This window comes from Haliaeetus leucocephalus, unplaced genomic scaffold, assembly GCF_000737465.1.
Source record: "Haliaeetus leucocephalus isolate CR32 unplaced genomic scaffold, Haliaeetus_leucocephalus-4.0 Scaffold306, whole genome shotgun sequence".
NCBI lineage: Eukaryota > Metazoa > Chordata > Aves > Accipitriformes > Accipitridae > Haliaeetus > Haliaeetus leucocephalus.
Window position 1 is genome coordinate 8,303,857 of NW_010972742.1, and position 21,665 is coordinate 8,325,521.

The 21,665-nt window shown below is 44.3% G+C and overlaps 1 protein-coding gene across 1 annotated transcript in view; it reads right to left on the reverse strand.

Annotated features, from left to right (window-relative positions):
- Positions 1-21,665, reverse strand: part of PAPPA (pregnancy-associated plasma protein A, pappalysin 1) — a 177,914-nt gene that overhangs the window by 79,849 nt on the left and 76,400 nt on the right. Inside the window, exons 8-9 of the mRNA XM_010571012.1 lie at positions 6,250-6,378; positions 4,541-4,632 (exon numbers count right to left, since the gene is read on the reverse strand). Coding sequence (XP_010569314.1) covers positions 4,541-4,632; positions 6,250-6,378 — 221 coding nt within the window. The remainder of the gene's footprint in view (positions 1-4,540; positions 4,633-6,249; positions 6,379-21,665) is intronic.

The window sequence follows — 21,665 nt, forward strand, 5'->3', positions numbered from 1 at the left end:
AGTAGGACCACTCACATGTGGAAGTTAGCGGAAGTGCTGCCCTGTTTTGCTGTAAAAAGGCTTTAGCGAAGAGTCCCTTATAAGCAAAGGAGATAAAGTGTAGCAATAACACCAGTAAGATGCAACTGAAAACCCCATAAATTGCCAGGCAAACGTAAGGGTAGATAGAAGTTCTGAAGCTACTTCCCAGCTGTGTCTCAATGTGTCTATCAGTCTTTACTCATCTCTTTTCATATTACTTTCTCTCCCCCTCCCTTCTTTTTTATTGATCTCTGCATCTTTTTTATTATAACCTTCTCTTTCTTTGGCACTGGTGAGCTAAATCAATGCATAATGCACATCACACTCAACAAAAGGAATGCAAATGAAAGCAGCGCTCTTTTTCAATGTCTGCACATATATCTAGATGCATGTGTACGATGTTGGTGTGTGGGAGAGTGCATACCAAGGACAAGGTGCTCAGCTGCTTGTTAGACACCCATTTCTCAATGGTCTGGTGGGAATGGATCAAGTGCTAAAAAGCTCTGGGTTCCCACAACTGCAAATCATAACTCTTAACGACTGGGGCCTGTTTTACACAGGACACATCAGCTTGAACTTGGCTGAGATCCACAGTAATCGCAAAAATCAGTTATCCCGAGAGTAATCAAGAGCAAGGTGAAAGAAAAGCAGCCAAGAGGTAGGAGAGGGGTGCATCAGTCACAGCGGACACGACTTTGATTCACTTGTCTCCTACAAATCAAAAGGCAAAGCGAAACTTTCCCCATGGGACCAAATTCTGTGCAGAGGAGATAAAATATGCAAAATCTGCTATGCAAAGGGGAAAAAAAGTAGAGATAATAAATTTCAGGATGGGGAAGGGTGAGTGTACTGCAGAACTTAAAAAAGGAGTACTGCCAGATGCTTTCATTAATTAATTAATTAATCTCACTGTCACTCTTCAGCATGTTGTAGGAAGAAAACGCTATTAATCTTATCTGTTTTCTGTTACTCGGCTTTGTGTTCAGAGAAGGCCAGGACAGCCTGATAGTAAGACCACACAGTTTTCTTCCCTGCCTCCCTCCTTCCTTCCCCCGCGCCCCTCCTCCCGTGGCAGAGCAGATTGATCCACTGTTATCTGATTAGAGAGGAAAGGAGGAGGGAAAACAAAACCGAGAAGAAAAAAAAAAAAGTCTAATTTTATTACAGGCACTAGCGCAAAGTGTCTTGAGAGCCTTGTGCCATTTATTCAAAGGAAAGTTGGACCAATTAAAAAAAAAAAAACAACCTAAACCTCATGATCGTAAAAGGCAAAGGGAGAAAGAGAGGCAGAGGGACACCTGCAAACAGGCTGCCTCCATCCTTGGAGATATCCAGAACACGGCTGGACATGACCCTGAGCAACATGCTCCAACTTTGAAGCTGGATCTAACTTTGAAGTTGGCCCTCCTCGGACCAGAGACCTCCAGAGACTCCTTCAAACCTAAATTATTCTATGATTCATGGCTTTAAATCTAAAGCTTGGTGGTGTTTGCAGGCTCTGTTATATTTGTCTTCTACCAAGCGAGGAGACTTGCGTGGTCTCTGCTTTGGAAGGAAGAAGCCTGCTTGGGCTTTGCTATCAAAGCTCCTGCTATGGAACCCCCCGATGACACCCCTTCAGCCCTGCCTTTGCAAACAAAATGTTTAGTGATTATTTTCAGCCATGTGGGACCCAATCCTGCAGACAATTTGTGACAAGCATTGCCTTCACTGTTGTGGTTAGATTTGCTGAAGTCTAAAGAATGCCTTGTGGTAGTTCAGAAACATGCCTGGAAGGAAGCATTTGCAAGATCAAACCCTGAGGCCCCCAAGCCAGCAAAGCCTCTGAACATGTGTTTGAGGCTCGCTGAATTCTTTGGTGAAGGGGAGTGATTCCCGGGGCTCTAAAGAGCTACATAATACAACAAGAACATCACTGCAAAAATAACACTCTCTGAAATAATTACTTGTTGTCCTACAGGATTATAACATGTGTTAGCCTTGTAAACATGGAAATAAAGTACACTTATTTTTCTGTGCTCCTCAAACAGGGACCCAAGCATTCTGTATTTTCCAAGAAAACACCCCATCAGTCTCAAAGACGACTTTTGTTTGGCTAAAGGCAGAGGATTTGGTCTGATATTATTAGATTGTGGAGAATGCTGAATTTCTGCTCTTTTAAATTATTGTTATGTAGTACATACAGCCACTTGCTTCCCCAATATCTTTATGTTTTCCAGTGAGATTTTAACGCTTGATATGTTAAAGCAGAACACAAATCAGTGCTGTTCATTTGTGTGAAAGATTAGCCAGCAGTTTCTCTCTAGCTCTTGATGTCCTAATTCACGGTGGTCCAGCACCCATAAAAGCCAATAGGACCTGTTTCACAGGTACTACGTTCTCTGAACCTTTCCTAGGGACTTGATGAAGGCAGTGTTTGCCCCAAAACAATGCAGCTGGTCTACCCTTGCAGACCCTGCATGCACACTGAGGCCATCACCACTACAGCAGTTGCACCACCACAACTCTAAAGTGATGCAACAAACCCTTTGTAAAGTCATGCAACAAACCCTTTGTAAGCTCTGCGTCCACGCACCTTTCCATTGATTCAGCTACTTTGATTCACCTAAGTGACTCCCCACATTCAGTATTTCACAGACAATTCGATTTCATTTGCTTTTGTAATCCAGGACCAGTGGAAAACCACAACCTTCCAAAGCCCATGACAATCAAACAACTTTTTACCTCTGGAATTCCCCTTTCCTTTTCAACACAAGCAAATCTGAAAAATCCCTTCCTGCGTAATGGCATAGAAAAATCCATCTGTATGTTTTAGTTGCTTCATTTTCTAATCATATTGCTGTCAGACAGGTTTTTTCCACACTTTAACCAGCCCCATTGCTGGTCCTGGAGATGAAGGTGTACACGTGCATAAAGCAGGCTCCTGCACCCACCTGGCAGAACACTGCTGTGGGGTCCCAGGCTTGGGACACCCCACTCTTACTCCTTTCTGGGGATTTACCTAAAGCATGATGCAGCTCCTGCGCAGCCCACACAACCCGGTTTCCTTGAGAACCAACGTACACAGGGGAGGACCCGGGTCATGTCCTAACGTAACACTGGGATGTGGTCAAAGTACAGACCTGGACTGAGGAGCTCAGACCTGCTGCTGAACAGGGTGATACAGCCATACAGCTCCAACCCAAACCCTTGCTGGAACCAGCCTCACACTATGCCTGACTTTCAGAGAACCCAAAACATTTGCATAAGTGTTTATCTCACTTTCAAAATATTATGACTAATATCTTTCAGTGCTTGAGGGTCTAATGCAGCAAGTTACTTGAAACACAAATGTAACTTCAAGGCCACCAATAGTCACAATTAGCCTCAACCATAAATACGCTCAGATTTCAATAGAGCAATTTACATATGTAAATATGTAAATAAGTACATCACCAAATCAGGCCTCAAGTTGCACAGTGTGGGATGCTGAAGTAAAAACGTAGCCATTATGATGAGACAAGCAGTCCCTAGCTTACCACCCAAGGGAAACGTGGTGCCTGTGAGGTCCTTTATATGTCACTCCAGGCACAAGAGATAATTGTCCGTTTGCCAAAAAGAGCCAATTTCAGTCTTGCCAACATTATATTATCTGCTTAGGACTGATGGCCTGAGCTGAAGGCATGGGATCACTAGATGGGACAGAGTATTTGCTTCATCAGTCCAGATAAGGAATCTCACAAAATCTCTTGAGAAAAAGCCGACGCTTTATAAACATTAACTTTGGTTTCAGAAGCTCTGCATGTTTCATCCTTCCCCAGATCTGCTGAGCCCTGTTTGGGAAATACAATCCCATAACACAGGGCTACCCCACAGAAGGTGCAGCGTAAATTGGTCTCCACTTCCCTTCTCTGCCCCCAGCATTCCTAGAGAGTTTAATAAATATGTAAAGCTCACAACTGCAGCCCTGCTATCCCCGATAGCTCGAGCATCTTCCGGCCATTGTGCTTACAGGTTTTGCTAATCAGAGCAAACCAGGCTTGCAAATGAAATCTGATTAAGTAGTTTTCACCTCTGAAAAAGGGGATTAGCTAGACCTTTGATCCTCAGATATCGATTTGCAACTCAAAGGAGGTGTGACCTCAGCTGGACTTGCTTCTGGTCTCACTCCCTTCCCCTTTCACTCCTCCTCCTGTTTACCAGAAAAAATCAGTTCATGTCTTCTCACATAGCCAGATCTAAAGCCTATTGAAGCCAGTGGAAAACCACCCACTGACTTCAATGGGCTTTGGATCAGTCCCACAATGGCTGACTTAGCCTTAAGTCCTAGGCTGTTTCAAAGGCAGCAGAACCAATTTCCCACCAAAATGACCAGAAGCTGGGAAGATATGTTCGCCTTTCAAACCTACAAATTCCACCTTTTTTTCTCTTCCATGACAACTCTTCAGCTGGAAATGCTGAAAATACTGTTGATTTTTGCCTTGCACTCTGCGTAGAGTTGTCGCCCACCGTGAGTGGAAGGTCTCTGAGCCAGACTTACCAATGCAATTAAAGGATAACTCCTGCAGGCAGAATAGGGAGCAGCCATCACCGTTGATCTTATTCATATCATCGCATTCTTCCCCCAAGTCTCTGTAAGCAGGGCACACACATGCAAAAAGGAGTCAGATGGCAAATGGCATCATCCCGATGATCGCTGCAACCCCTCTGCAGAACCCTAAAGCCCTGAAATCCAGTACGGCAGCTTTGTGTGCTGACCCTTAAAATACCTCTCCCTTTCTCCTCCAGCCCTGACTTTCATCATTGCTGGTTCACAAGCTTGCCTGGCCACTTCTCTCCTGCACATGTGGATACCACTTGCTGTTCTCTGATGAGGATATGAGTAACTTCCTTCATAGCTGGTGTGGCTGCAACTCAGCAGGTGGGGAAAAAGAGAACAGGAATCTCTGAAACTCTTTGTATTAAATCTGGAAGGGCCAGACTGTGACCCCAGCATGGGAATAACAAGGCATAAAGCCTGGTGCTGGGCTATTCCAGGTGACAGCATTTGGAAGACAGCAGTCGACAGGGAGCAGGTGGTGTCGGGGACGGGGTCCTGCCTTGTGCCAGCCCACACGGTTGGAGCAGCGTGTGGGGAGAAGAGTGTGAACCAGATGAGAAAGGGGCTGCCGCAGCTGCAAGTGGGGCCACAACCAACCAAGCTGTGACAGTCTGGTTCCTGCTCGCTCCCGAGGCAGCTCAGCTATTGTTTGACGCTTGCTGCAAAGCCACAAGTGATGTTTGAGGAATGTGCAAACATAACAGTAGGAGAAAAGTTATGGAAAGCAAAATTAATCTGTCTTTCTCCACCTCTCTCTCCAAGACTACCCTGGATTCATATGTCATTTGATTGTTCTCTTTGATTTCCCTGCCTGTTGGGCCTCATCCTGAAAATACTTGCTGCCAGGTATATCATCTGACGGAGTTGAACTATGTGATTGCTGATCAGCATTATTTCAAGAAAATAATACTGGCTGGATTAAGCACTTGCTTGTTGTTACTTCCATCATTTAAAGAATTAAATTGTCTAATGCCAGGAAGCTTTGAAGCAGGTAGCCTTAAGGGCCAACATAGTAAAATAATAAACCCTAACATAGTCGTGAATGATTGTTTTACATCTTCAGTGGTCTGGAGATTGGCAGCTGGTGAGAGGGAGGAGCTGATCGAGAACATGCAGTTCCCAGCACTCTCCCTCAGAGGCCAAATCTATCACCTCCAAATGCATCCCAGCTCCGGTGGTCAGTCAAACGAGAGGTTGCACCAGGAACCTGGCCCACCACGTAGCACGGGTTTTACCCTGTCCACCACCTGCCAGGCACATGGGACTTCACATGTAAGGACAGCATCAAAGGCTGTGTGGATTTTTCCAGCACCTACTTGAGCTCCATACAGGAAATGTCATATACATGTATAAAGATATGGATACATGAACAAACAGCATAAACAGCATATAGCGTACTTTCATATCGATCCTGCTGTCTGGACTCCATTATCTGTATCTCTGTCTGTATCTACTGGTGCCAGGATAACAGGGCCTAAGTTCCAATTAAATGTCATCATCCTGGTAATCATCAAGCACATGAGTCATTATCTACAGATGAGAGCCAGCCTAAACTAAGGAGACATCAGAGGTCATCAATTCCTTTCTAGTCTCAGATTCTGGCTGAGGAGATGTGCCCAGATTTATCTGTTTGCTCGCTCCAGACTTACATTTGGATAATCCCGTCTCCACAGTATCCACTTCCAGAGATATACACAAGCGCGGGGGAAGGCTCGCTCTCCTCCATCCCGGAAACAATGACAACCTGGTATGTGTATGTGGTCCTATCGCTCAGTTCCCTGCAAGACAAAAGGAAATATTAAGTGATCGGTACAACAAAGGCAGTAGCAAAGGGCAATTTTGGCTGCCAAAAAAGCAAGTTTTAATTCAATCAGGCCCTCAGAATATTCCTACCTCATTTTGATGGGATTAATTTTTGGTTGGGTGTCTTTTTTGTGTGAGCACAATCAGCGCTACCTATGTCCATGCTTGATTTATGCACAGGTCTGAAATAGGTGCAACTCTTGACTCTTTGACAGCTAAACTATTTGCTGATGAAAAACATGCAGTTCGGTGTGTTGCTGCTTACACCTATACCCACATGAAAGATGGCATTGCCCTGACACTATGACAGTGTATCAATCCTCACCGTGTGCAGGGGGAAACGGTAACACCATTACCGACAGTCAATAGCACTGCAGCATTTAAGAAACCAGCCCTATGCTTCACTGAGCTCAGCCGCCGAGCACTTCTGCTCCCATCTCTCCGCAGCAGGGACAGCATTACCTGCAAGTTTGTGGCATAGTTCATTTAAGGAACTTAAAATACCCTACAAACACTGATTAATTCCTCAACAGCCCTGAGCTCAATCCAACTGCAGCTGGAGCCAGTGGGAATTTGCCCATTGATTTAAGACAGAACTGGACTAGGGATGTTTCAGCGACAGATAAATAAGTTATCCACTTTGCATACAGGTATTAAAACAACAGAGTTAAAAAGGAAAGCACAAAAAATAGGATCCATACCACAGCACTGCATCACGGTATTAGCATCGAAATATTCACAAAAGAATTAGCAAACTGTTACATATTTATGCAAAGCCATAATTACCTAAATCCGGTGCATCTGTAAATGAGGAATAATTGTGTTATATGCAATACAGAAATAATAAAGAACCTAATATAAATGTTTAGCTCTTTTACAATTTCTTTTACATTATCAGAACTCAAAACATTCCACAAAGAAACTCATTACCATTATCCTCATTGTGCCGATTTGTAAAGCCACAGAGTGGTGAAGGCAAAATGATTTGCTCGAAGTCATCAATCAGGCTAATTGCAGAGCCCATAACGCAACCCAGCTCTTTCCTAACCCACGCCAGTCCTCTACTTATTCGCTCATATTGCCCCAATTACTGACAGTAATATACATGTCTTTTTGTCACAGGAACTTGGTCAAAAAGCACATATTAATGAAGTGTGTACTGTGAAGAGATATATCTACTACACAGAGCAACAAAGCCATTGAAGTAGATATCAATGGACTGTAGTTACTGAAATCTTCAAGTTCATGAAATAAGTATCTCCTTACAACATTCATTAAATTAACAAGCATGACTTAAACTCCAATATCACACATTATATTTTAAAACAAAGCTGTTTCTCATGATACTATTAACTGTTATTGAAAGAATTGCAGGCGAACAGCCCTGGGATTTGATTCTTTGTTACCACACTTGAAATGGGGAGTGAAACTCAGTGGAATGAAAACACAACACAACTGGCTTTCTCATTGCTTCTTCACCTGATTCCTGTCAGCAATAGCCTGTAGCTCCTACTAGCTAAATTTGAGGATTCAGGCAGCACAAATGCTACCTTAATTCACCTACAGATTGGGGAGACATCTACCCAGATATTGGTATGAGTGTTTTTTCAATCAAAGTGAAAAATTTCAAATTTCTGCCCTTGGGACCTATTTAAAAAAACTGTTTTCAAAAAAAAAAAAAAAAAGAAAAATTATAGGAAATAACTTAAGTGGCCAAACACACACTGATGTATAATACTGAGGGTTTCCTCTAGATTTCACTCTCTGATAAATCCACTTATTAAGATGGGAAGTTTCTGATATATACTGATGAAACGAAAGTAGAGGCAAGCTTTGATTATTAAAAAGCAGTTATTTCTCAAGTTCCTTCTCAAAACCATTCGTAAAATATTTAAGATTAACAAATATACTTGCAGAAATGTGGATTTTATCACTGGGGATCTGCTAACCACAAAAAAGGTTCAATTCTTAGAAAAGACTGTTAACAAATGAACAGTTTGGGCAGCTGTAACAGCTAAAAAATAAACAAATCCATGCTGCTTTCTGACGCGCTGAGATCACACGCATGAGTGCAAAATAGTAGTTTTCAGAGTCTGATTTTTTGCGTGATTTCCACTGACACCCATAGGTGATGGGCAGGCATTCAGCTAACAGCAGAAAATGTGCCTCTGTGAGCGTGTTTCAGTTTGTGGGAGTGTTTGTGTATGCTTGTGTATACATGTAAGCAAACGGAAAACAGGAAAAGTTCACATTTGTTTATGTACAGGGCGGGAAGTTGGCAGAACATAATGGAAGAAGACATAGTACTAAATTAAGCACAGGAGAGAATATGGTGTTTATGAATTATTAGGTGACTGGAGATGAATGTGTACGTGGGTGAATAAGACAGAAAACTGGAAATGCAAGTTATTAGGTGGCGAGAACTCTGGCATATTTAACTGTATGGATTGTGAATGAAAAACTGTATGGGGAGAGGACCCTGTGGACATCGGAGAAGAGGGACTGCTGGCGCTGTGGCAGTGGGCTTTGGTCTAATCCTGTCACTAGCTACACGCTGAGGAGGGGAGATTTCCAACTGCAGCCTGCTGCTCAAAAATGGAAAGCTCTTGGAGAAATGATATGTTGTGACAGGCAAATGATCCTTATAGTTTAGTGACACACAAAAAAAGGCCATTTCTTCTCCAAAAAAGAAAGTGAACAAAATATTTGACTCCCTACACATAGATTTAGGTATTTGCACAGCCTGGCTTCCCTTACTTCTACAAAGTTTCGGAAGCTACAAAATAGCTATTAAGTTATTTATGCTCACAATACCCCATGAGCTATGAACATAATATCCTTGTCTTAGGTTGAAATATAGAGAAAGGGAAGACAAATGGCTAGAGACATAGAGTGCCTGTAAAGCAATGGCAGGACTGGGAGCCAGCTCTCCAGACCCACGGTGCAGCCGCGAGGCCAATCCTCCCCATCCTCATCCCGGCTTCTCTCTTGGACAGCCCAGTCGAGAGCAACCTGGAGCTGCACAACCTTCTCCACGCTGGGGACAGCAGAGAAGCCCCAGGCTGTCACACCCAGGAGCAGCACCAACAAACCAGCCATGCCCAGAGATCAGAAATGGGAGCACGTGTGCTCCAGGGGTGCCCTCCAGCATCATGCAATGGTAACTGGAGATGGGCCTGGACTGGAACACGAGAAAGCCACCTTAGAAACTCAGACGCGAGCCATCGTGCTTTCAGTTCACCCTGGCTTATGCAACTAGTGGCAAAAACCTGATTGAGCTGGATGTGGCATTTCACATCTCAACAACTGGAATCTGAGATACTTATATCCTCCTGAACTGTTAAATATATCATATCGGCAGCAATTGAGAGTTTTAGCATTCCTTCACAGTACCCGCATTTCGGAAAAATATAGCTGCTAAAGGGATGATACGTACAATACTTCAGGCAGTAATCCAGTACCATAGCAAGGGAGGGAGGGAGGAAGGAATGCAGGAACGAAGGGAAAAAAAAAATAAAAAATTTATTCTCTCCTATATAGTTATGGGGCACCAAGGTCGATATTACACACTGTATCTGGAGACGTCAGCAAAACAAGCTCTGCTCCAAGTAGTGATAAAAGTGTGATTTTTGACCATTTATTTTCTCTCCCGCCTTCCCTCAGAGCTGATGGCACACTAACAGCAATATTGTGCTCTTTCCACTCTGCTGTCAGGCAGGTCCAACGCACGCCGGCTTTGTACGATGCTACTTAAGGAAGTGAGACAGAAGAACATCTTTAACATTAAGGATGTGAACAAACACTCTTTTAAATTTATATCTATGGTCTTTTAATGACCTTTTCGAGAACTGAGTAAGCCGCATTGATCGCTGCAGCTTCCGCCCGTGGGGAGGCAGTCTTATTAAAAAGCAATGACTCAAGCCCTCTGCTTAGAGGGGGAATTAGGACGTGCCGTGTGAAATACCACAAGGGCAACTTTCCTGTCTGTTGTGTCGAGTGACAGATCCAGGGTCAGAAATATAAAACCCTCTAATTCTTTTCCTGTTTTTACTGGGGAGGCTGGGCAGTTGAGTTAATCTTGCTGTGTCCCCCAGGCAAGGGACCTCTGCTTTCAGTTGGGGTGTTCCTGTAAAACTTATGGGAAAAATTATACCTCTGGGAAGTTGTTTTCTGCTCAGACCAAGGCAGGTTTAGAGGATCATTGAATTTACAGAAGCAACACGCATGCCCTCGAGTGCCAGCAGACCTACAAGGGCTGACACTGCCCCAACCACATCTGCTCTGTGCCCACTGTAGCGCTTCAGCATCTGAGGACACAGCACACACTCAAGAAGCAGTGAAAGCACCAGGGAAAGCAAACATCCCACGCCTCTCTCCCTACTACAATAGTATATACGTTTTTCCTACTACAAATAACAGCAGGGAGGGGTTTTATACAGCAAAGACTTGTTTCCAACAAAATTGAAAATATCCTTAAGGCTGATCCCAGTTTCTGCCCTGTGAAAACATATAAGGCCAGAAAGCAATGAAAGCAGACAGCGTTCCTGTTATTTAAGGACAAGACAACAAGGTCTTAGACATCCCCAATTAAATTATGGCTGTCACAGGCAGTGTCATGTGAAACAGGCAAATTCCACACCTCAAGCGTCCTCATGAAGGACCCATCTTTCTTTGAACTTAAATAGGCACGAAACTCTTGTGCCAAAAGGCGACATTTCCCAGGGAGCTCTCTGCAGCCCAGAATGAGCCCTGGTCTGCCAGCAACATCCCCGTTTCCCTCTAACACTGTCGGCTTTACTCTTCTTCTCTAGCAAGGAAGCCTTGCTGAGCAAAACAGGAAACCTGCTGGTAGCGAATAGCAGTGACCCCAAATCTTTGCTTGTTGCAATGCTTTGGATCAGCTGCTCGAGGTGGACCGAATACAACCACACGCAGAAGAGCTGAAGGTCTACGCCACCTCCTGTCCCACCCTCCGCAGCCTGGAGCTCTCCAGTCCGTTCCCTCCAGAAGGCTCACAGACACCGAAACACCCAACGTCATTTACAGAGGTCCTGAAATATCCCAGATAACCACTAACTCAGTGAAGAAGCACTGCATTGCTCAGACATGTTTAAAGCCTCCCAGTCCTGGGCACTGAACCGGGGCTCAATGTTTCTAGATTGGAGGAGCTACCACCGCTCTCTTCATTGCTACTCAGAGAATGGGTCATTAAACTGCGCTGGGTTTTACCTCTCGGCAATACCACCATGGTGTTTGCAGGCTCCCCCATCCTCAGGTGCTCCAAAAGCAACTGATAAAGAGTAACCCAGGGGATGAGGTCGTTTTAGGACAACCTGAATAGATCTGCTCCCCAACTCCCATCCTTCTTCCTTCATTGCCATTGACTGTATAAATATGACTGTTTTCTTCTTTTATCTCCTCTCTCGCACACGCTCCCCCTCGCCTTGCCTTTCCTTCTTTTAATAAAAATGGCATGAGAAGCACGGCAGAAGATAATGAAGAGAATTCCTGCCCAGCTCTGCAGTGGGGAGAGAGGAGGGGCGGGACGCTGTAAACAAAAGAAGGACGTCAAAAATCCCGAGCTCTTGCGACGGGCTGTTTTTTCAGCTGCGGTCCGATCTCTCGCTGTTTGGATAAGCCCAGCGACATGGCAGGTGCAAAGGCCTCAAAACAAGTCTCCTGCCTCTCTCTCAGACACCGAGCTGACTCAGAAGACATAAATGCCGAGGAAACAGCCTTGGAGAGGCTTTTCTCTCTATCCACGATGAGATAGGTCCCAACAGGGGCGGTGGGTTTGCTCTTTGCCCTGTGGCTTTTTTACGATTTATTTGTTTACAAGCCAATCGAAACAGCGTAGCTGAAGTACTAAATGAACACTCATGGGTTGGATAGGAGAGTGGGGACTGCATGGTGGATTGGTATCCTCCCAAACCCAGCTTAAACCTGAACTGGATATTTCTCGAGGAAGAACAACAGAGCAGCCAATGACCTGAACAGATAATCTCAGCTGAATACTTGGTGGAGTACCTTTTGTACCATGAGGTGGCTCCGCTGTCTGAAGCCCAGAGTCTCACCATTCAAAGCAGTGGCATCAAGACAATACCCAAACTCAACTTTTGCTTCTAACAGTATCAGGAAGGTATTTCTACTAATACCTAAACCAACCACCTTACCCACTTATGCAATACCATGGAGACCCCACATATTTGAGATTGAAGTCACAGGTTGAAGGATCTAATCTATTAGGAAAAGGAAAATATCCTTTGCTCCATGAAATAATTCTACGAACCAAAGTCACCACCAACTCTCATAATCACCACAAAATCAAAACAGGCAATTAGTCTCCAGCTCTGCTCTCGCTTACGCTGATGTAAATCTCAAGTAACTTTAGAGACCTCAGCAAAATACTCCAGGTTCAAACCACTGCAACTCAGTTCCTCATCTGCTCCTCTGAGTTGAGAACATTTGCACTTGCTGCTCAGAGCAGCTCCTTGTCTGTGCAAGATACCTCAGTGCAGGACTACATGACTGGCTGTAGCACCTCTACTCTCCAATCCAGGCCCTCTTTAGGACCTTAAACACCCTGAATGCTCTTCTGTCCTTCGTGCAAGAACTGTAAGTTTTTAAAGTAGCAAACATACAGATATATATGCAACTGATTAACTCCAGCGGACTTTGATATAATCATCCAAGTATTTGCCCTGGTACCAATTTAAAACACAGTAGCACATTTAATAAAAAACAAAGTTTGCAGCCAAGGCCTTAAAGATATTTCTTGTTTTTTATCAAAAGAAAAAAAAAATTAAATGTCAAGAGACAATTTTCTACTTTCATGTTTTAACAACAAAAATTATGAATTTTTAAGGTGGATGATATCAATTGAGATCTAGATGAGATTGGGTTACAAATCCTGGGATAAAGTAAATCCTAGAGGCCCCGGGCCTCACATGGGTGTTTGCACTAGACAGGCAATTTCACGGCAGCACACAGGTTAAGTGTCGGAGCACCTGGTTGCTATTAGAAGCAGGGAAGGAGGGGGGAAACCTGTGGTGTTTGCTTCTTCACCGCTGCAGTCAGACCCTAAGCTGAGTCGGGAGTGCTTCGCAACGTGAAGCTCAGACGTGGCTGCTGCAGGAGGGAAGGCTGTTATGGTTTGACTGAGGAAGGAAAGATCTGGGACGTGAAATACAGAAAGTCCTATTCCCAAACAGTGGAAGCCAGCACTTCTCTATTGATTTCAAGGGAACGGTGCCAGTACCCACCACCTGAGGATAGCGCTCCGGTGTACCGGCATGGCAGGTAACAGTAACACGACTGGCAGGCAGGTTAGGACAGGTTAATTACTTTAAAGGCCATCACTGTCACTGGAAAAACTTTGCCTGTTGCATCGTGCCCCTCGATGAGCACTGCCTTATTACTCATGCTGTTAACGACATCCCGGTTGTGCCACAGCTTCTCTCTGCAGGACCGCCAGCGGCAGCATCTGTGTGGGCTCCGGCACTGGTTCAGACCACACTGCAGGAGAAGTGCCTGATGCACACCCTGCACAGGGTCTGGGACCCCAACAACCACCCCTCAATTTGTGGATGTCGACTGTTCATCGCTGGGGCTGGGAGCACTTCGGCTGCTACCCTCAGCCCTGTGCCAGTTTGTCAGGTTCGGCTCTCCCTGTGGGCAGAAGGCTCTTCCCAATTTAGGGTCATCAGCTTGGCAGAATAACGTTCTTCAGCTTCTCTGAATCCAGACTTGACCTCTAGGATTTTCTTTTAACAGGCCTGAGCCAAGACCTGATTTTCAGAACTTAATACCCTCCCGTTTCCGTGTAATCCCACCAAAATGGTAAACAGAAGCATGGGAGCAGACGCTCGCAGCGCCTGATCCAAAGGCTCCTGAAGCTAGTGGAAGTTATTATGTGCATTTTCAGTAGGGCTTAGATTGGGCCCCAAGCGAACACAGATGTTTGCAGTTTTCCGTGCTTTCACCTCTACCATCCCTGCTCGCCAAAACTCTGCTTTGGAGGGTAAGGGCACAGGGACCGTGGCGCTCCTGGGACGCTGCTCCTCAGGAGGAGGGAGGGAGCCTATAGGTACCTGCGCCTACGTGTGAGAGAGACATATGTGCTGTCACGCACACCGCACAGCACAGCACGCAGAGATGGGCGAGGAGATGAGGTGACTATTCCAAAGGAACATTTTGTCATTTCCCTCCTTAGGGGCTCTGTGTTTTGCCTTAAGCCACTTCAGATTATGAGAAATCTTACTAGCTGGTCTCCAGTGGGATCTTTAATGGTTTAATAACTGAACATTACTGAACATATTTCCACTAGCCTCCTTCTAAAATCCCATCATGAGCTAATTTCCTCTATTGTCATTACATCTGCAACTGGTCTTACATTTCAAAAAAATCTGTACCACTGTGAATAAATGATCTCGTTTACTGCACTGAGCTCTCAGGGCCAGTAATTTTAGTAGTGGCTGATAATTTGGGGTGCCCAATTCCAGGCACCCTCACTGGGGTACCATTTGCACAGAAGCATGAGCTTTATTTCCACCTCGCCCCTCCTACCACCAAAAGCTCCAGGAAAATGCTGGAGTTGGGGCATCGGCACAGAGATGCCCAATGTCACCATACATTTAAAAAGATCTTGGCCAGAAAGACTAAGATCAAGTCTGGGTGAAGCAATGACACGATGGGCACCTTGGGCCCGCAGTGTGCTCAGTGCATTGCATGCAATGATACACCTAAAAGGCTTCTGTCTTGTCTGTCGCTGTATCCAACAAGGTATTAAGGACAGCACAGGTATTTTAGTCTTACTGCAGCGTTGTTTTCAAATCCTTGCCTGTTTAAGTGTAGCTCCAAATTTAACAGAGACTTGGAATTTATTTCCTAGGAAAATATATTAAAATAAAGTGCCCAGGAAATGATCAGGCCAATAGTTCAGTAAAAGTAGCTGAAAAAAGCTGTACTGGCTGACACTGCTGATAAAAAGGTAGGTAACACATTTCTGCTTCTTCTGTGGTATTTGAGGTTCACTCCAAGTTTTACAAGAGAGTTATTTTTAAATTGTTGCATAACACATGTCTGTCCAATATTTCTTTCCTCAATCAAGCAAAGAAAATGCATTTGTTATTCCTCGGAGATTTCTGGTGCTTCTTATTTAGAGCCCAAAATAAAGATGCACACAAGAAGGCAAACATCAGAGAGAAATTATTATCCATGAGATAATGCACAGCCTAATTTACCACATATCTGAGACTGTTTCACCTGCAATAAATTATTTTGCCCAGCAGGAAAAGTCCTGTTTGACCTTCATTTTTTTTTTTTCCTGCAACTGAAAATTCTGCTACTACTTCTAGGTCACGAGTTCAAATTCCACCCTGGTTGGGAGTGATTAAATATATCAATTTCTAATAGTATCTATTTGGTTAATAATAGGACAGCTGTTAATGTTCACTTTTTCAGGGACACTTGCATATGGCTAAGTTGTAGTCTACGGGTCTGATCTCTCCACAGCCTCTGTGTATCGCCCAAGAGGTACACTGGAGATGTGAATCCAATGTAGCAGCAGTCCTTGGGGAGTCCCTGGCTGGAGCAGAGCTGGCAGAGCTGATCCCAAAGCAAAGTGTCATTCTCCAGATGGGGCAGTCCCTCTTTCCTGGCTCTTCCCGTGCTCTCGAGTTATTTCTTTGAGGGAGGCAGCTGGGGGTCATTCAGAGCAATCCCACCCTTCAAAGATAGACCCAGGCTGAAAAATTCTTCTGGGCTGCCCTGTCTCAGGATCGCAAACACTTAAAGATATAAACCTGCCCTTACTACTTTATTCTTGCATCATGTGCGGCCGAGCCAGAACAGGAGCTACGGATTTTGTCAAGTGCCAGCTATAGTTACAGCGTTACATAAGAAACCGCAACAGCGAAGAATCACAAATCTATCACTACAGCTGGCACCAAACGGCATCTTTGCACAGGCTTAGCAGAAAAGCTGCCTACTGAATGGGCACAGACCGTCAAATTGTTCTTTCTCTTCTCCAGGGCAGGGTTAAGGCAATTTGGCAGAGGGTGGTAAGGGAAAAAATTGCTGTATCTGTTCTGTGTGTGGGGTCAGGAAGCAGGTTTTATGCTTTTGCGAAGATAACCTGGCACCTTTAATGAAGAAAGCAAGAAAGAAGGAAAGCCATCAGAATGTGGCTTCCAGCTGTCAAGTCACATCAGCCAAGTGGAGATGTATAATCCCTGAGAGCAGTGGCACTGCTAGCCTCTAACATTTAATTGTGAGCTCTTTGAAAGAAGGCACCTGGTGTATTTCTTCTGTAAAACGCCTGGCACGCTACTGGCAGCTATAAATAATAACAACCGCTACCTCAGTATTTAGCAGCACAACATATGTGAAGGAAAGACACAGGAACAGTAGATAGAAAAGAAGCAGTGTTCTTCTTCCTGGCTTACCGAGCCCTTGGTACATGCAGGGGTACACACGCCTATCTGGCACAGGGAGCAGAACCAGTCATCCCTGCTGCCACAAAAGCCAAAGGCAAGGCCACACTATTTGGGAAAGGAAAGAATTTCCCTGGGGGCATGTTGGCAGTGAAGATGCTGCTGGGTGGAAGACTCTCCTTCCTACCAGCACTTCACCTGTCCAGCGTCAGATGAGTTTCCCACTGTTGGAAGGGAAGGTGTGGGACAGGCAGTCGTCCTACATTTTTTTTGTTCTTTCATCATGGGAAATTTCCAGGTTCGTTAAGCAGAAACGAGGCAATCAATACTGGCTGCATGAGGAAGGAGCTGAATATGTAGCTGAGGCTAGATGTGGCCTTGAACAGGCATGAAGACGGACGATGCTTGCTAGCAGATCGCCAGCACCTTCACTGAGCTCCAGGACTGCTACACTGTCCTACGCCCATTGAATATTAGACTTCACCACAACTTTGCCAAAACTGACCACAGGCAGCTTCGATACACTCAAAGCTCTTCACTGACACGGGGAGGCTTTTGGACAGTGACAGCATGGCTGCTAGTCCAGCTGGGAAACTAGAGTCAGAGAGGAACAATGGAAACATTTATTCCTTAATGCAAGGACTCTGGATGAAGAGCTAGGCAAGAACTAGCAGTGCTAGTATGGTACATGAAACTAAAATTATAGGGGTAAGAGAAACGGTGGGACAGAGGGGTGTTTGCTTCTTGGGAAAGCTCAAAATAGCTTTGTCTGTGCAGCACTGCAAACTAATGATAGGGGAAGCTCTTAGGAATGAACAAGAAAGCATGAATAAGAGTAGATCTGTTCCTGTTGAAGCCTGGTAAAAGTGTTTTTACTGGAGATGAGTTGTAAACTTTCATATGGATACAGACAGGGTTCTCTAATATATTACCAGAGAGAAATAATATGGAGAATTGTGTAATAATGGGAAAGAAACCTCCTAGATGCAGACTAGAGAACAAATGCTTTTAATAATGGCAGGTCTCTGGTACTGCTAGGCGTGAGAGCAGGCATCAAATACTTAGGGACTCAACAAGAGATGACACTATTTTGCACTTACTTCTAGTAGCTGTAAATAGGTTGGATTAAAAGAGAAATTTGAATGGAAATGGAAATTTGTCTTTCACTTATCACTTTGAGGTTAACTAACAAACATTTCCTGCAAATAAAGATCTGCACCCCAAAGTCCAATATCCGCAGACAGCACAGAATTGGTAAATAGGCTAAGTCAATGCAGAGAAGAATGGAGTTATAATGTAAAAATGACTAATTTACAGGACTGAATGTCTCAAAATGGTGCGTATGTTGGTGTAAGACAGTATTATGCATGTAGGATCAATAAATTCAGACTAAGCTGTGACCTCCTCCTTGCAAGTCAGAGGGGAAGAAGCAGTTGGTTGTATTTATTCAATTGCAAGACAACTATGAACTATCAGTGGGATGCATCCACAAAAAAATCATACGAGGTCCTTGCACGCATCAAGGCAAGGCATTTCCAGTGTAGCTATGTAAGTATTCGTGCACAAGGACATCTGGAATACCATATACAGCTCTAAAGCCTGTTGGGAATCCAGATGTGTAGCATGCAGATATTGCACGGACAACCTAGCAGCTCTTGCAGATAAATCTGGGCATGTAAAGTGCTTTCTTAACATTTCAGTCCTATCGTAGATACTCCCCGGTATTTCCTGGCATATCAAAAGAGGTCTGGCATGGTAACTGTGGAGGAGGGGTAAGCAGAAGACAGTGATAATATGGGCTTCAGCTTTTGGTGTCGGGAGAACATCCACCCAGCAATCTGTATCTTGTTTGGGTGGAAATATGGTGTTAATTATCTTCATGACAGATGGATCTGGCAATTCATTTCAGCTGCTTTAGATCATACATTCCTCTGGCTGGTAGACCTTCAGAAAATAGAGAAATAGGTCTCCAAGATGAAGGAAAGAATGCCATAATAAGGACAGATGTTGCCATGAAATTTTAGTGTTGCATTCAGCAGGGACTTAGGTTTACATATCATCATTGTGATATTCATGTTCTTCCAGTCCTGTGTTCAGCTGGGCCTGTGTTATGTAAATGCAGTCCTCCTATTAAGTCCAGGGGCTAAAAGGCACACCAATAATTGGCTGGAATGAATTATTGTTCATTATGAGTAGCCACTCTGATTCTCCAGCCTCTCTACTTGTTTATGTTTGTAGGAATTTACCAAATATTCCACACACATTCAGACTAAGAACTGATTTCCATCTCCTTCAACTACCCATCATCTGGGGTTTCTGACAAGTCACTTGTCATACAGCCTTCCGATTGGATACCATTAACAAAAGGCAAACGCATCAATAACCCAAATTTTGAAACAAACCATTGTTTCGGCTAAAGTACAATGCCAAAGTACATGAAATGCTAAGAACCCATGAACAATGCCACAGCAGCCCTCCAACTACCTGCAGTCTTGATGATGGTAATTTCTGAATCATTCTGCAATCACTCCAAAAAGCCCTAGTGAGATCTGCACTCCACCATCTTAGGTGTGGAGTTAAAACACAGTAAATGACATGGAGTTTACAAGCTTAGCACTGAATGGAACTCCAGACTCTAACAAAGTATCTTAAAATATCGTACTTGCTTAAACAACTGTACACAGATGACGACCAGTCCCCTCCAACTATTATCGAGCAACAGAAAAAGTTTAGCCATAGAACGTAGGTGTAAAATAGCCAAAACCAAGAAGAAAAACATAACCCCTATATGAGAAAATGCAGGTTTCTCTCTCAGTCTCTCTTTTTTCTTTCTTTTTCAAGTATCTCTAAGTGTCACTTAGGTACTAATGCTCTAGTCAGTGTAGGAACGGCTCAAATGTATGTATCACAGGACAGCATACTTGCTTCTCAGTGGTGTTCAACTCTGCAAACCAAAACTCGTACCAGGGCTTCATGCTGGGATTCTTTCTAAGGCTCTTTCAGTCAATGCCTTTGTCTTGAAAAAGCCTACAGGTTAACACCACAAAGATGACTCGATCCATCGCCATCCACCACGTTTTGAGGTTTCCTACAAAGTCTGTGGCAGAAAGTCGGGAAAATTTCCAATTCTAAGAAACTTTTCCAGTTATTCTGACAGCTTTCCAAAGCTAACCTCGGTGTCTCTCAGCTTGGCTTGCCAGAGAGGAGAGCGCAGATCTTGCCAGCACACCCAGCTGCTCACCGCTAGCAAATTTGGCTACTGAGGGTGCAATGGGGAACATGGGCTGCTCACCCCAGACTGTCCTACTGCCAGAAACGGCCATCCCCATGGGACTGACACCTAACTGTACCTGTGACATCCTAAGGAGAGCTTCTCGTTGTGGGCACTCTTTTCTCACTGAGCTCCTAAAAAATCAGTGGTTGCTACAAATGAATGCGAGAGCAACGATTACTTTCCAACTCCAACGATGTCAGCATAAAAGCAGTATAGTAAGGGCAAAGTGAGGGGAAAACAATTACCATGTTCACCATTGTGACTATCTTGCATGTTATTTCTAGAGAACAGTCAGACTGAAACCCTCTAAGTACGAGCACAACCCGAACTTTGGATTAAATTGTGAGCTGAGACTTTGAGATTCACAGATGAGGCTCCTTCCTTATCACTCGCTGCGGTGTGAAGACTCAGCAGTTCTGTGCTGCACCTGGCCTGACCTCTTTTTTTCCCCCCACTGATTTATTTAGCTTTCTGCTCTCTTCCTAGGCTCTGACTCTCATTTTGTATCACAGAGATGAGCAATTCTGGCTGATCATACTCAGTGGAATTGAGTGTATCTTGCCTGGTTTATGTAAGGTCCAAGGATAAGGTCCTGTCCCTTAGAAATGTTTGTTAGCCTCAGCTTGAGCCAAGAGCCGAGATTAAAATTCAGCTTGAGAACAGAAGGTCTGGCATTATTTTGCATTTCTTAATAAAAGGTTTCCACTGTTCTAGTTATTTACTCTCCTCTGTGGAGCACCCAGTGCTGACTAGGCAAGGGCTATCCATTAAAGGCTGTCTCTCGTCTCAGCTTAAAGAGAAGTTCCCTCTCTTTGACGGGAAGAAGGTAGGAGAAATTAATTTTTCTTTCAGCATCGCCACACCTGGGGAAAGGATCTTGCTCACAGATAACAGTGCAAGCAAATATTTTCTTTGGGAGAAAAAGAGAAAGTGAAGATCAAGGTCAGAGGAGGCAAGAGTAAAGATATGTGACTGCCTTCAAAATAACCTTCCATAGAACATGTGGGGGTGTCATTTTATTTAATATGGAAAACATGCAAAAGCATAAAGGAGGGGTGACTGGCTTGGGGCTTACAGAGAGATAAAGGGGCTGCAAAGTCTGGCTGCACAGATATGCTGAATTCCAGCTGTACAGAATGAGACAACAGGCAGATGCAAAAAGGTCGAGAGAGATTGCATTTACCTTTACATAAATAAATAAATATATATATATATGCAGGAGCATAGCCCAAGACCTCTGTCCCTGACTTCCCTGAAGCATCTTCCCTCCTGCCTGCTTACGGAGTATAAAGATTGTGGCTACTCTTTGCACAAGGTGCTAATGGAAAATTCATCTTGCCTTTGCCTCTACCATATAACCACAACCCCATGCAGAGTTTCAGTGAGTTTGCTGCATCTCAAGGTGCAGCTCAGCAGCAGCCTGGACATACAGCATGAGCCTACGAATCTGCATGACCCCCCATCACCAGAGGATACAGGTCAGTGCTGTGCACCTATGCATATTAGGATAAAAAAAATCACCCCACTTTTCAAAATTTCAAACACATGCAGAAGT